At 48.9% G+C, this 15,004-nt stretch overlaps 1 protein-coding gene across 2 annotated transcripts in view; it reads left to right on the top strand.

Moving 5' to 3' along the window:
• Nucleotides 1-3,401: 3,401 nt before the first annotated feature.
• LOC147124902 (interleukin-13 receptor subunit alpha-1-like) overlaps nt 3,402-15,004 on the top strand; it is a 78,196-nt gene continuing 66,593 nt past the window's right edge. For both annotated transcript variants that reach the window (XM_085994639.1, XM_085994629.1), the window contains exon 1: nt 3,402-3,661. In XM_085994639.1, coding sequence (XP_085850765.1) covers nt 3,568-3,661 — 94 coding nt within the window. In that variant the 5' untranslated portion in view covers nt 3,402-3,567. The remainder of the gene's footprint in view (nt 3,662-15,004) is intronic.

Raw genomic sequence — 15,004 nt, 5'->3', positions numbered from 1 at the left:
TTTTTTTCTTTGATGGTGCGGGTCTTGTAGGAAAGGGCAGTCCCATCTGCATTACACATATCTTGTGGCCTACAATATCAGGAATGTTGTCACTCACCCAGCTGTTAACGTTTGCTGGCGGAATGGTGCATGATTGTGTGGCGGTTTTTTTAACATTGGCTGATGTGTGACACAGAAATAATTCTTCAAGGTTGCTCAAGCATGACTCTGTGTCAGTCATGGCTCAGTTGGTAGCACTCTCCCCTCTGAGTTAGAAGTTGTGAGTTTGAGACCCACTACAGAGACTTGAGCACAAAATCCAGGCTGACACTCCAGTGCAGTACTGAGGAAGTGCAGCACTATTGAAGGATTCGTCTTTCAGATGGGACGTTAAGCCGAGGCCACATCTGCCCTCTCAAATGGACATAAAAGATCCCATGGTAGTATTTGAAGAAAAGCAGGGGCGTTCTCCCCAGTCTCCTGGCCAATATTTATCCCTGGATAAACATTGCTAAAACAGATTATCGGATCATTGTCACATTGCTATTTGTGGGATCTTGCTGTGTGCAAATTGGCTGCCCTGTTTCCTACATTACAACAGTGACTCCACTTCAAATATAGTTCATTGGCTGTAAAGTGCTGACGTCCTGAGGTTGTGAAAGGCGCTGTATAAATGTAAGTTTTTTCTTTTCTTTCAGGTAATAGTTTCAGCAAAATGGTTGCTCTTTGTTACTCTAAAGCTGTGCGTGCATTATTATTTTAAAGTGGAACCGAGTGCTGTCCGAACAGCTCTGCATATTAAAGTTGCTCTAATATTGATTTTGTGCCATGCTTGAGTTGCTATCTCCTGATGTGCAGCAACACTAACCCAAGACAACAACTTGCTTCACTGGAGTGTTATCAAACAAAGATTGAAGGAGATATTCGGACAGGTGACCAGAAACTTGTTCAAAGAGGTAGGTTTTAAAGAGCGTCCTAAAGGAGGAGAGAGTGGTGGAGAGGCAGAAAGTTTTCGGGAGAGAATTCCAGAGCTTAGGACCCTGGCAGCTGAAGGCATGGCCACCAATGGTGCAGCGATTAAAAGCAGGGGGTGCGCAAGGGGCCAGAATTGGAGGAGCGCAGAGATCTCAGAGGGTGGTAGGGCTGGAGGAGGTTACAGAGATAGGGAGGGGCGAAGCCATGGAGGGTTATGAACACAAGGTTGAGAGTTTTAAAATCAAGGCGTTGCTTAACCAGGAACCAATGTAGGTCAGCGAGCACAGGGCTGATGGGTGAATGGGACTTGGTGCGACTTAGGATACGGGCATTAGAGCTTTGAATGAGATCTAGTTTATGCAGGGTGGAAGATGGGAGCCGGCCAGGACAGTGTTTCAATAGTCGAGTCTGGAGGTAACGAAAGTATGGATGTGGTTTTATTCTAAAGGTGAGAAGGCCTTTTTTTTCACTACTGCAATGTCTATAGCAATGAGAGTGACAGTCATCTTCAGGAAGTAATTTTTCAGCTTGGTGTAGCTTTAAATGAATTTGCATAACTCTTAATGTTAAGACCACATTGGGAACCTACATCCTTGTAACATTATATATCTTTAATATATCTGAAACAATAACACAATTGATCATGGATCACACCCACTGACTGTTTTGCATTCCATTGAATGTAACTATTATGTCTCTTGACTGGTGCTATTTTATACCAGGTAGTTTAAGAGCCATTGAATTAAACACTGAAAGGCTCTTCCAAATTTCACTAAAACGACTGATATGGGAAATGCAGATTTCAATATAAGAATCGTTCCTGCAAGGGAGAATCTACATGAAACTCACATAACTCGATGCACACCCCTAATCCACCAGTGTGTAAGGGTTAGATATTACACAAGAGCTGATTCTACCGTGCATCAGTAATAATCCAATGCTCCTCTAAGAATCTAGATGTCACTTTGCTTTTCCTTTTTTTAATTAAAATCAATTAATTGCCAAGTAAAAAAGAACCAGAATGCATCACTTTTAATGTAAAAAAAATCAGAATTTTCAGAGGAAGCATGAACCTTTAGAAAAGCATGGCTGAGTTTATACCTTCAACTTTGGAGATTTGTTAATTCATGTTTTTTTGCTCCAGTAAAAGTTGTAACTAACCACTCAAGTTACAAAGCCTGTGAGATTTTTGGAGGCTGTGTCGAGCTTTTTTTGTTTATGTTGCTGGTCGGTTTGTGCTAGATTCTGTGGTTGGCTCGTTGTACCAACGCCAAGTTGTTGCTGTAGGACCTAGGAATTTCCACAGAAGAATCAGACACTCCACTGTCTATGTACTTCATGAACCAGTAGAAGTATATACATAGATATAGGCATGGGGGCTGGGGAGAGATACGGAGGTGTAGTGGTCATCTTTCAGATGAGACATTAAACCGAGGCCCAGTCTGCTCTCTCAGGTGGACGTAAAAGATCCCAGGGCACTATTTCAAAGAAGAACAGGGGAGTTCTCCCTGGTGTCCTGGCCAATATTTATCCCTCAACCAACATAACAAAAACAGATTATCTGGTCATTATCACATTGCTGTTTGTGGGATCTTGCTGTGCGCAAATTGGCTGCCGCGTTTCCCACATTACAACAGTGACCACACTTCAAATCGTACTTCATTGGCTGTGAAGCACTTTGAGACGTCTGGTGGTTGTGAAAGGCGTTACAGAAATGGACGTCTTTCTTTTCTTTTTTACTGGACTTAGCAACTCAGAAAATATGAGTTCTATTCGCACCATGGCAGTTTGAGAATTTAAATTCAGTTTGAAAAATCTGGAAATAAAAAGCTGGTATCAGTTAAAGTGATCACGAAGCTGCCACAATGTTGTAAAAAAAACCCTATTAGTTCATTAGTGACCTATAGGGAAGGAAACCTGCTTTCCTTCCCAGTCTGGCCTACGTGACTCCAGTCCCATACTCAACCTGGTTGACTCTTAACTGCTCTCTGAGGTGGCCTCTTTTGCATCAAAGCAGCTTCAAGAAGAAGGCCCACCACCACCTCCTCAGGGCAATACATGCCAGCCTTGCCAGTGATGATTCACGAGACTGATGTTTTTAATACCACAGGACAGGTTTTAGATGTCATCGGTACATGTAGATATATTTTGGATCCTTCAGTATTGTAGTACATTTTGTGGACAATCTTTCTAAGGTCCTGGATACCTCCCTGTGGGGGCACATTGGTAAAGTTGATATTGAAATAGTATTTTAATAGCACTAACCAAGGTTCTACTTGTTGTTTTACTCTTGCATTTAAACAAGTTGGGAGTTTTATACAGCCTGAAAGTAAAACTATAAATGTGGAATATATCAGACTGTGGTTTGAGATAAAAACCTCAAGCCTCCCACGCCCCAGTGACGTTGCTGGGTGACTAATGTAAAACATTCTTCCGCTTCGAGGGAAACAGTGCGAGGGCTGAGCTGGGATCGAGCAGAACCGATCCGCCCTGGTGGTGGGTGAGAGGCGAGACACGCCGTGTGATCCTCCGTACCAACCGGGGAAGGATTGAGTGAGAGCCGGTCTATGGAAAGTGGCTGTAAACTGGGAGCGAGAGGTGGCCCAGTGCGAGATGCCGGGATCACTGCCCCGACTGCTGTTGGTCTACCTGCCCTGTGTGCTGGCTCTACCCCTGGCAGCGGGCAAGGTCTGCTGCACCTGGTCAGGTGAGTGCGCGCTCATTCTCAGCCCGTGTGTATTTTTCTTAAGTGAAACTCTTTCTTAAAATCGTTGTTATTCATCTTGAGCTTTCGGTTTGGGACCCCTTCCCCACTCCCCCGATTTTACACTGTTGCGGGCGGGGTTTGGAGCGAGTCCCAAAATCAGCGCAGTGTGGCTGCTGGTAACTGACGTAGACAACCCGACCTACACAATTCACAATTTTTCACAATTCAAATCGCTTTATTGGCATGATAAGTTACATCTTATGTTGCCAAAGCATCAAAATACATTTATGGTTTAGCACATAAACGCAGTTCTATTCATACAGTGTATAAACAGGTATATCCCTGAGTGTATAAATATACATTCGCATTGTTTATATATATTCTTTTCTTAGTTTACTGGTTGTCCCTCTGTTCATGGCAAGCTGTAACATAGTGTGCCGCCAGTGTTATACAGCTTCTCTCCTCTCCCAGTAGGAATGGGAGTTTTTGGTTGTCATTCAGATTTCTGAAATCAGGGCATATTTGTGAGAATTTTTGGTAGAAATTCTCCCTGATGCCCTGATATTTTCCACAAGCTGTGAGGAAGTGCATCTCTGTCTCCACCACTCCCTGACTGCAGTGAGAGCATATCCTGTCCTCTCTTGGCAGCCTGGTCTGCCTGTGTCTGCCTTTTTCGATCGCTAGGCTACCTACATCTTACAGTAAGATTGCAAGGGGGCTTCTGACCCAGTCTGAAGTTGCAAGACACTCTTCACCCACATGTTTCAGGAGTAGACCCTCAATTGAGCCCTTGAGAGAGTGCAGAGGAGATTTACCAGAATGGTTCCCGGGATGGGGGGGGGGGGTCTTACAAGGATAGGTTGGAGAAGCTGGATTTGTTTTCATTGGAGCAAAGGAGGTTGAGGGGTGATTTGATAGCGGTGTACAAGATTATGATGGGTTTGGGTAGGCTAGATGGGGAAAGGCTGTTTCCACTAATTGATGTTACAAGGATTAGGGGACACAGATTTAAGGTTTTGGGTAAGAGACACAGGGGGGATGTGAGGAAAAACTTTTTTACGCAGCGAGTGGTGAGGACCTGGAACTCGCTGCCAACGGAAGTGGTGGAAGCGGAGACACTCAATGTTTTTAAGGGGAGACGGGCTAGACACTTGAGGGAAATAAACTTGCAGGGCTACGGGGATAGAGTGGGGGAATGGGACTGACTGGATTGCTCTACAGAGAGTCGGCATGGGCTTGATAGGCCGAATGGCCTCCTGTGCCGATATGACTCTATGACATGATTCAGGAGTAGACCCTCAGCCAGCTCCACATGTTTCTGGAGCAGACCCTCAATCAGGGCCACATGTTTCAGGAGTAGACCCTCAATCAGGGCCACACGTTTCAGGAGTAGACCCTCAATCAGGGCCACTTGTTTCAGGAGTAGACCCTCAATCAGGGCCACATGTTTCAGGAGTAGACCCTCAATCAGGGCCCCTTGTTTCAGGAGTAGACCCTCAATCAGGGCCACACGTTTCTGGAGTAGACCCTCAATCAGGGCCACACGTTTCTGGAGTAGACCCTCAATCAGGGCCACATGTTTCAGGAGTAGACCCTCAATCAGGGCCACACGTTTCTGGAGTAGACCCTCAATCAGGGCCACATGTTTCAGGAGTAGACCCTCAATCAGGGCCACATGTTTCTGGAGCAGACCCTCAATCAGGGCCACGTGTTTCAGGAGTAGACCCTCAATCAGGGCCACACGTTTCAGGAGTAGACCCTCAATCAGGGCCACGTGTTTCAGGAGTAGACCCTCAATCAGGGCCACATGTTTCTGGAGCAGACCCTCAATCAGGGCCACTTGTTTCTGGAGTAGACCCTCAATCAGGGCCACATGTTTCAGGAGTAGACCCTCAATCAGGGCCACACGTTTCAGGAGTAGGCCCTCAATTAGGGCCACGTGTTTCAGGAGTAGACCCTCAATCAGGGCCACATGTTTCAGGAGTAGACCCTCAATCAGGGCCACACGTTTCAGGAGTAGACCCTCAATCAGGGCCACATGTTTCTGGAGCAGACCCTCAATCAGGGCCACTTGTTTCAGGAGTAGACCCTCAATCAGGGCCACTTGTTTCTGGAGCAGACCCTCAATCAGGGCCACTTGTTTCAGGAGCAGACCCTCAATCAGGGCCACTTGTTTCTGGAGTAGACCCTCAATCAGGGCCACTTGTTTCTGGAGTAGACCCTCAATCAGGGCCACTTGTTTCTGGAGCAGACCCTCAATCAGGGCCACTTGTTTCAGGAGTAGACCCTCAATCAGGGCCACTTGTTTCTGGAGCAGACCCTCAATCAGGGCCACTTGTTTCAGGAGTAGACCCTCAATCAGGGCCACTTGTTTCAGGAGTAGGCCCTCAATCAGGGCCACTTGTTTCAGGAGTAGACCCTCAATCAGGGCCCCTTGTTTCTGGAGTAGACCCTCAATCAGGGCCACTTGTTTCAGGAGTAGACCCTCAATCAGGGCCACTTGTTTCTGGAGCAGACCCTCAATCAGGGCCACTTGTTTCTGGAGCAGACCCTCAATCAGGGCCACATGTTTCAGGAGTAGACCCTCAATCAGGGCCACGTGTTTCAGGAGTAGACCCTCAATCAGGGCCACTTGTTTCAGGAGTAGACCCTCAATCAGGGCCACTTGTTTCAGGAGTAGACCCTCAATCAGGGCCACTTGTTTCTGGAGCAGACCCTCAATCAGGGCCACTTGTTTCAGGAGTAGACCCTCAATCAGTTGTTGACAAAGTGTCTGCATGTGAAACATTAACAACAACAACTTATATTTATAAAGCACCTTTAACATAGTAAAACGTCCCAAGGTGCTTCACAGGAACGTTGTCAGACAAAATTTGACCCTGAACCACATAAGGAGATAGCCCATCTTTTCCCTTTACAGAAGCTTGCTCTGTACTTCCAGCATTTTCTGATTTCTTCTAGGCTTTGTGTTCTCCTTGTACCCAGGGTTTGGGGACCTGAACGAGGTCCATTTTTCATTTCCCCCTCCCCCTAACCTTGCAGATTCCACAATAGGGAAGATAATGTACTATTGCAAATCAGCATTAAAGGACACAGACTCGCTAGCGCAGCGTCAGGAATATGTAGCGATCCCCAGACTAGTGTTCTTTTTGGTAGTTGATTGTGTCCTTGAAATGTCTACGATTCTGAGGGGGATTGACAGGGTTGATGCTGAGAGGCTGTTTCTCCTGGCTGGAGATTCTAAAACTAGGGGCCATTTAGGACTGAGATGAGAAATTTCTTCACTCAAGAGGGTTGTGAATCTTTGGAATTCTTTACCCCAGAGGGCTGTGGATGCTCAGTCAATGAATATATTCAAGACTGAGATCAATGAATTTTTGAGCACTAAGGGAATTGGGGATAGGACGGGAAAGCGGAGTTGATGTAAAAGTTCCGTTTATTGAATGGCGGAGCAGGCTCGAAGGGCCGTATGGCTTACTCCTGTATTTTAAAAATTCATTCATGGCACTTATTCCCATCCCTAATTGCCCTTGAGAAGGTGGTGGTGACAACTGAGTGGCTAGGCCATTTCAGAGGACAGTTACATATCTGGAGTCACATATAGGCCAAACTGGGCAAGGGCAGCAGGTTGCCTTCCTACGACAATCCGATAGGTCACCATTACCTATGCTAGCTTTGTCCAGATTTATTTAATTAACTGAATTCAAATACAGCTATGATGGGATTTGAACTCACGTCTCCATGTGCCATTATCTCTGTCATAAGTCTCATATCATACTTTATCAAATGCTTTTCAATATGTCCATACAAAGAAAGAAATCCATACAAAGCACATCCATTGCATTTTCCTTAATGATATTTCTTCAAAGAATTTTATACATACCATTTCTCTTAGAACACAAAGCTCCACTAACTTTTCTACACCCACCTCTGGTGGCTCTACAATCCCAGTTATTTATTTAGAGTCATTGCCATTCCCTCACTCACCACTACAAGCCTGCCTCCTTCATCTCTTACTGGCCTTGCCTGGACCTTGCCCATCCTTTGCCTATAGAAAGCCTTTTTAATGCCCACTTTTTGTTTTACTATTTTTTTTTTCTCTCATGCTCCCTCCTAATTTCTAATCTCCCTTTTGTAGCTTTCCTGTATTTTTTATTTGCCCAAGTTTCCATTTCATCGCCTGCCCTCTAAGCATAAACTGGTCCATTTACTATAATAAAAACAGAAAATGCTGGAAGTACTCAGCAGGTCAGGCAGCATCTGTAGAGAGAGAAACAGAGTTAACGTTTCAGGTCGATGACCTGTCGTCAGAACCGGAATAAGTTAAAGATGTATCAGGTTTTAAGCAAGTGCAGGGGCAGGGAAAGGGAGGGGAGGAAAGAACAAAAGAGAAGGGCCTAGAAATTCAGTTGCGTTCGCCAGCCGTTAGCGCCATAAGAGGAGTAGATCTCGAGCGCTAGGCACTTAGCGGCCGGGCGCAGAACGATCTGCGCCTACGCCCAACTTCAGTTGACATTTAGCGCCGGCGCAAAGTGTTTGCGCGCGCTCAGCTGCGCGCGCAACTTATGACGTCATTTCGTCGTGCAACGCCGTTTGTGCGCCCCAAACCGGAACTTCAGTGGCGCCCGCCCAATGTGGGCGTGGCGCTGTTAAGAACTGTGAGGTGGAACGCAGCAGAGGCCCTGTGGGCCTCGGGGAGCGCTAATTAAAGGGCACTTACACTGAACTATAAAGGGCAGCCATTTTGCTGCAATGACTTTAGTGCTACGGATTTCTGGACAGAGACCAAGGAAGAGACCTTACTGATTTGGGCCAACATAGGAGAGGTATTTTTGGCTTCTGGCCAGAGCTTGGAAATTTGACTCATTGTGATTTCACTGTTTGCAAGTATATTATGGGGGCTGCATGGGGTTCCAACCCTCAGTTCCAGCATTATGTGCGAAGGGCTCGCAGACGCTGTGTGAGAGGGCCAGCCATGCCTAGACGCAGAGGGGCCATCAGGCGTCGGCAACGTAGGCCTTACTCACTCAGGGAATACCGGCAGCAGGTGTCCTATCTCACCATGACTGCCGCGCATTGTGTTAAGAGGCTGCGCTTCAGAAGGGAGGTGGTTGCAGAGATCTGCCAGCTGCTTCACAGAGATCTGCGTCCACAGCTGATGTGCAGGACCTCTCTGTCGGTGGAAGTGAAGGTCACGGTGGCTCTGAACTTTTATGCAAGCGGCTCCTTCCAAGCCGCTGCTGGGGACATAGCGAACATCTCCCAGTTCGCCGTGCATCGCTGCATCCGGCAGGTCACCGATGCCCTTTTCACAAGGAGACACCAATTCATCTCCTTCCCCATGACCCTAGAGAGGCAGGAGCAGCGTGCAGTCGGATTTGCGAGGATCGCCGACTTCCCCATGGTGCAGGGCGCCATTGACTGCACGCATGTGGCTATGCGGGCACCTATCGACAATGCCGAGGATTACCACAACCGGAAGGGCTACCATTCCCTCAATGTACAGCTGGTGTGTGACCACAGGCAGCGCATCCTAGCTGTCAATGCCCGCTTTCCAGGCAGCAGGCACGATGCATTTATCCTGTGCCAGACTACTGTGGCTGACATGTTCCAGGCACAGCCTCCCCCAAGAGGATGGCTTATCGGGGACAAAGGCTATCCTTTGTGTACATGGCTCATGAACCCGCTCTGCGCGCCCAGGACCCCTGCTGAGGAGGCATACAACGAAAGCCATCAAGCCACAAGGAACATCATAGAGCAAACGATTGGCATCCTCAAGCAACGGTTCCGCTGCCTGGATCGCTCTGGCGGATCTCTCCAGTATTCGCCGGATAGAGTCTCCCAGTTCGTCGTCGTTTGCTGCATGCTGCACAACCTGGCTATCCGCAGGACTCAGGCACTGCCACCTCACGTTGGACCACCACCTCAGGAGGATGAGCAGGAGGACCATGAGGAGGAGGAGGAGGAGGAGGAGTACCAGCCCAGGAGGGAGCCACAAGGTCCAAGGGCCGTCCGTCGGCGGCTTATTGAACGACACTTCTAGGCCCCCTGTCAGGGAATGGCTTGCGGCAATGAAGGCACATGAATGCAGCCGCTCCGCAAGCCCTCAGCCGGTTAACGCAACAACCACTTGAAACATCACACATGGACAAGCTGAATAAATAAAAAGCTTTATCGAACAAACTCAGGGCCCTTCCCACATGAAACCCAAAAACAGACAAGACCCCCAAAAAACAGTCAAAAACATATCTCACTCCCACAACCTGGGGAGGAATAACAAAACTTGTCCATCCAAATGGCCTTCATCCTCGGCCTTACCAAAAGAACCCCCCCCATAGAGAACACAACCACCCCCATATAAAAAAACATTTGGCAACACACTCTACTTTGTGTGCCGAGAGGGCGAGTCCTTGTCCAGGCTTTTCCGGCCCCTGGCCGACCTGCTGCTCCGGCTCAACCTGGGCCCTGTGGGTGTTGCAAGGCTGGGGGAAGGCTCCTGAGGGGCACATTGCGTGACGGCAGATGCCCTTGGGGGTCGGCCTAGACCAGCTCCGGCCCTCGAGGGGCCGGCTGCTGACTGCTGCAGCTGTGGCTGGGCAGCATCAGTCTCTCCAGCAGCTCGTCGCAGCTTTGCTGGGGGAGTGGCAGTGGCGGCTGCAGCAATGGGGGCAAGCTGGCTGATGCCAGGCGCTCGCTGGTCGCCAGAGACACTGGCACTCGGCCGGGCTGGCACTGCAGCAAGCGCAGCAATCTGGTGAAGGCCAGACCGCTGTGCTGCAGCAGTGCGGCGGGTGCCCTGGCGATGCGTGCGTGACACAGCGAGTGTGGCAGCAGTGAGTGCCCGTACTGCCCTGGCCTGTGCCTGCATCAGACCAGCCAGTGACTGCACGGCACCACTGATCAACCCTCTACTCGCTGCCTGTGCTGCCCTGAATTCGGCCCGACTCGCGTCCTGTGATGCCCTGAATTCGGCCCGACTCGTGTCCTGTGATGCCCCGAATTGTGCCCGACTCGCGTCCTGTGATGCCCCGAATTGTTCGAGACCCCTGGCCTGTGCTGCCGCGAGTTGTTCGAAACCCCTGGCCTGTGAGGCCCCGAAATCGGCCACACTATGAGCCAGGGACTCAATGGCCTCAGGCAACCGTGCAACAACCCCCATGAACTCGGTGTGCCGACGATCCGAGTCCGCGGACATTTGATCAAGGAGGCGCACCTCCTGGGCGAGGACCGTCTCCGGACTGGAGGCCGGACTCTCCCTCTGGGGAGAAGGCCGCCGAGCTGCCCGACCCTTCCCGCGTGACTGCACGCCACTGGGCCCAGGAGCTACACCCCCCTGCTACACTTCCCCCCTCTGGGGAGAAGGCAGCCGAGCTGCCCGACCCTTCCCGCGTGGCTGGACGCCACTGGGCACAGGAGCTACACCCCCCTGCAACACTTCCCCCCTCTGGGGAGAAGGCAGCCGAGCTGCCCGACCCTTCCCGCGTGGCTGGACGCCACTGGGCACAGGAGCTACACCCCCCTGCAACACTTCCCCCTGGCTCTCCTCCAGGGATGACGTGTCCCCTCCATTGCCATCCCCTGGCGCGGATGAGGGTTCCCCCGATGTGCCGCCTTCCTCTTGCTCCTCCTCATCCTCCTCTTCCGAGGGACTGACACTCGCAGCTTCAGGGACCACCTCCTCACCAGCTGAAAGCAGGAAGGCTCAAGAGTAGCTTTAGAGTGAGGACAGGGCGTCAGCGAGGGAGGCATGAGTGGTGGCATTCTGCGCATTGGTCGGACAGTGGCAAAGGATGTAGATCTGAAGCGCAAGGGGAACGAGAGAGGTCCAAACGGTCATGTCCTTACCAGTGGGGCCCAGCACAGGGTCGGCATCTCCAATTGCAACGGGGCCAATCACCCGGGCACCCATGAGTCGACCCACGCGCTCCTCCAGGTCACTGAGCTGCTGGAACTGGGCACGGCCTCCCCCGGTTTCAGTCCGGCTCTTCAGATTCTGGGCCAGCTTGGCCTGCAAGAGAAAAGACGGCCTCTAAGTACAGTGTGGTGCCCTGTTGTTGTGTGCACTGCCTCCCATGGTCGAATAGCTTGGCCAGTGTGTAAAGTGCAGAAAGTGCAATTGATGTTCATGCCAGTGCCATAGCTGCTGGATGAGGGCTGGCCATTAGGCCTTTGAGGTCCCTTTGCCCATAATGTGAGGTGCACATGCAAGGATGAGGAGGACACTGGAAAGGGTACTCACCCTGACAACCCGAGTGAGGTCGTTAAACTTTTTCCGGCATTGGTCAGCAGTCCTGGGGACATCGCTGTTGGCTGTGACCCTCTGGGCGATTTCCCTCCAGGCTCTCCTGTACACCCTCTTGGGAGGCTTCTTGCCACTGTCCGGGAACAAGATATGACTTCTCTTCTCCAAAGCCCTAACCAGCACCTTTAAATCATGGGCAGAGAAGCGCTGCGCTCGCTCACGGGCCCTCTGCATCCTTGCTGGCGCTATTTCTCTCCAGCAGCAGTGTTTAGGCCTAGCTGGAGGGCTGCAGTATCCAGGGCGTGGCAGCAGACCAAGTCGACCCTTCCCCCTTTAAGAGCTGGCCGGCGCCAGGGTGTCTGCTGTCAATCAAAACATGACCGCACCTGCGCTGCGCCCGGCCTCGGCGGTACCAGTCTGCACCGCTGGCTTAGCGCCTAAAGATAGGCATGCAATGCCAGTTTTAGCGCTCGAGCAAACTCCTTGGCCAAAGCTACTGAATATCGGCGAAGTGGCCTCCACTTTCCGGCGGGCGCAAACTTTAGCGCCCGCCCGACTTTACCGCCCCAAAAGTGGCTATACTGAATTTCTAGGCCAAGGTCTTTGAAAGGATGGAAGACAGGAGAGATTAAAAGACAAAGAGATGATGGTGCAAGGCTGTAAGGTGCCTAACAGAAAGATGAGGTGCTATTCCTCGAGCTTACACTGAGCTTCATTGGAACAGCGTAAGAGGCTGAGGACAGAGAGGCCAGAGTGGGAGTGGGGCAGATAATTACTCTGCTCCATTTACTAGTTTCAATTTTGCTCTAATCTCCTTATTCAGGTATGGAAACCTAGCCTTTGACAAACTTCCCTTTGTTCCCAACTGTAATGTACTTGATTTGTGATCTTTCCTTCTCCTGTTCAAATAGTTCCCATTGCTAATCTGATTCCAATCGCTAGTTTTTCCTTCCATTTAATCTGGGCAAGTCTTTTTCTCACTAAAATTTGCTTTATTCAGCCACATGCCTTTGTTCTCAACTCTTCCTTTCCCTTTTCTATTTTTAGAACTTGAGCACATAAAGCTAGACTGACACTCCAGTACAGTGCTGAGGGAGCTAGACTGACACTCCAGTACAGTGCTGAGGGAGTGCTGCACTGTCGGAGGTGCCGTCTTTTGGATGAGACGTTAAACCAAGGCCCGTCTGCTCTCTCAGGTGGACGTAAAAGATCCCATGACACTATTTCGAAGAAGAGCAGGGGAGTTATCCCCGATGTTCTGGCCAATATTTATCCCTCAACCAACATCATTAAAACAGATTATCTCGTCATTATCACATTGCTGTTAGTGGGAGCTTGCTGTGCGCAAATTGGCTGCCGCGTTTCCCACATTACAACAGTGACTGCACTTCAAAAAGTACTTCATTGGCTGTAAAGTGCTTTGAGACGTCCGGTGGTCATGAAAGGTGCTATATAAATGCAAGTCTTTCTTTCTTTTACACTTAACTGATTTGTACTGTGGTCACGGTTTCTAAATGCTCCCTTACTTTTAGATTGCCTACTTGCCCAATTCATGACCGAGAACCAGGCTACATGTATCTTTCCTGTGGGCAAAGGAACATATTGACCGAGAAAACAGCTCTGATCACATTGCAAAAAAAAACACCCCTTTTTACACCACAATCATTTCGATATTACAACAGTGACTACACTTCAAAAGTACTTCATTGGCTATAAAGTGCTTTGGGATGTCCCGAGGGCGTGAAAGACACTATGTAAATGCAAGTTATTTCTTTTACAAACACTTATCCCAATCTGTTGTAGAATAAATAAAATTTCTGACCATTACAAATCTCCTGTTAATACAAAAATTAATTTCGCAAGCTTCTGGGAAACAAATCCAATATTAACTTCTTCTCATTTATGTACAAATTTCATCCTCTCCTTCAGCAGTCTGTAATACACTCAAGAACGTGACTAATCCCTTGCTCAATCCACAGGATTGACCTGTGTTTCTGTTTAATTCCTGTGCTGTGACACTGTCTCGAATTAATGCTGCTACCTCTCTCACCTTTCCTTCTTATCCCTCCTGAAATTTTGGTATTCAATTCCTCGTGGAAGTTCATTAATAAATTAGTTGCCTTTACCTTATCATAGAATCCTACGGCTCTTTGAAAGAGCTATCCAATTAGTCCCACTCTCCTGCTCTTTCCCATAGCCCTGTAAACTTTTCCGTTTCAAGTATTTATCCAATTCCATTTTGAAAGTTACTATTGAATTTGCTTCCACCACCCTTTCCAGATCATCATATCTTGCTGCATGAAAAAGCTCTCCTAATCTCTCCCTTGGTTGTTTTGCAATCGCCTTAAATCTGTGTCCTCTGGATACTGACCCTCCTAGTAGTGGAAACAATATCTCCTTATCTACTTCATCAATTTCATAATTTTGAACACCTCTATTAAATCTCCCCATAACCTTCTCTGCTCTAAGGAGAACAAACACAGCTTCTCTAGTCTTTCAACATAACTGACGTCCCTTATCCCTGGTACCATTCTAATAAATCTCCTCTGCACCCTCTCCGAGGCCTTGACATCCTTCCTAAAGTGTGGTGCCCAGAATTGGCCACAATACTCCAGCTGAGGCCTAACCAGTGTTTTATAAAAGTTTAGCATAACTTCCTTGCTTTTGTACTCTATAGGCTGGATTTTCATTCAGGAGTCGGGTAGGAGGCGGGACTACAACTTTTGGGGTTGTAGTCCCGCCTCCATCGAGATGTGGCCAATCCACGTGATTTTAACTTGATTGACCTTGTTGAGCCCGCCCAGCTGGCTCAGCAGGCCAATTAAGGGCCACCCGGCAACAGGTGACATCACAGACTGAAATTTCATCTGTCAAGAGGTTTTGACAGATGAAATATCAATGTTTCACAGCTGTTTGAAGCTGTCAAACACTGACAGTCTTACTTTTAACCTGAGTCCTTCTCCACAGCCTCAGTTATAAATCTCTCCTGCACAGAAAGCTGCAGGCTGTCACTTTTGACAGTTTGCAGACATTCTGCTTTCTGTGGCGGTGAGATGAGGGACTCCTGAGACCTAAAGGAAAGAAGGCTGAAAAGGTAAGAA

The sequence above is a fragment of the Somniosus microcephalus genome, chromosome 1, assembly GCF_052327205.1.
Source record: "Somniosus microcephalus isolate GS21.2 chromosome 1, FLI_Smic_1.0, whole genome shotgun sequence".
Classification (NCBI taxonomy): Eukaryota; Metazoa; Chordata; class Chondrichthyes; order Squaliformes; family Somniosidae; genus Somniosus; species Somniosus microcephalus.
This window is presented reverse-complemented; position numbering and strand designations above follow the sequence as displayed.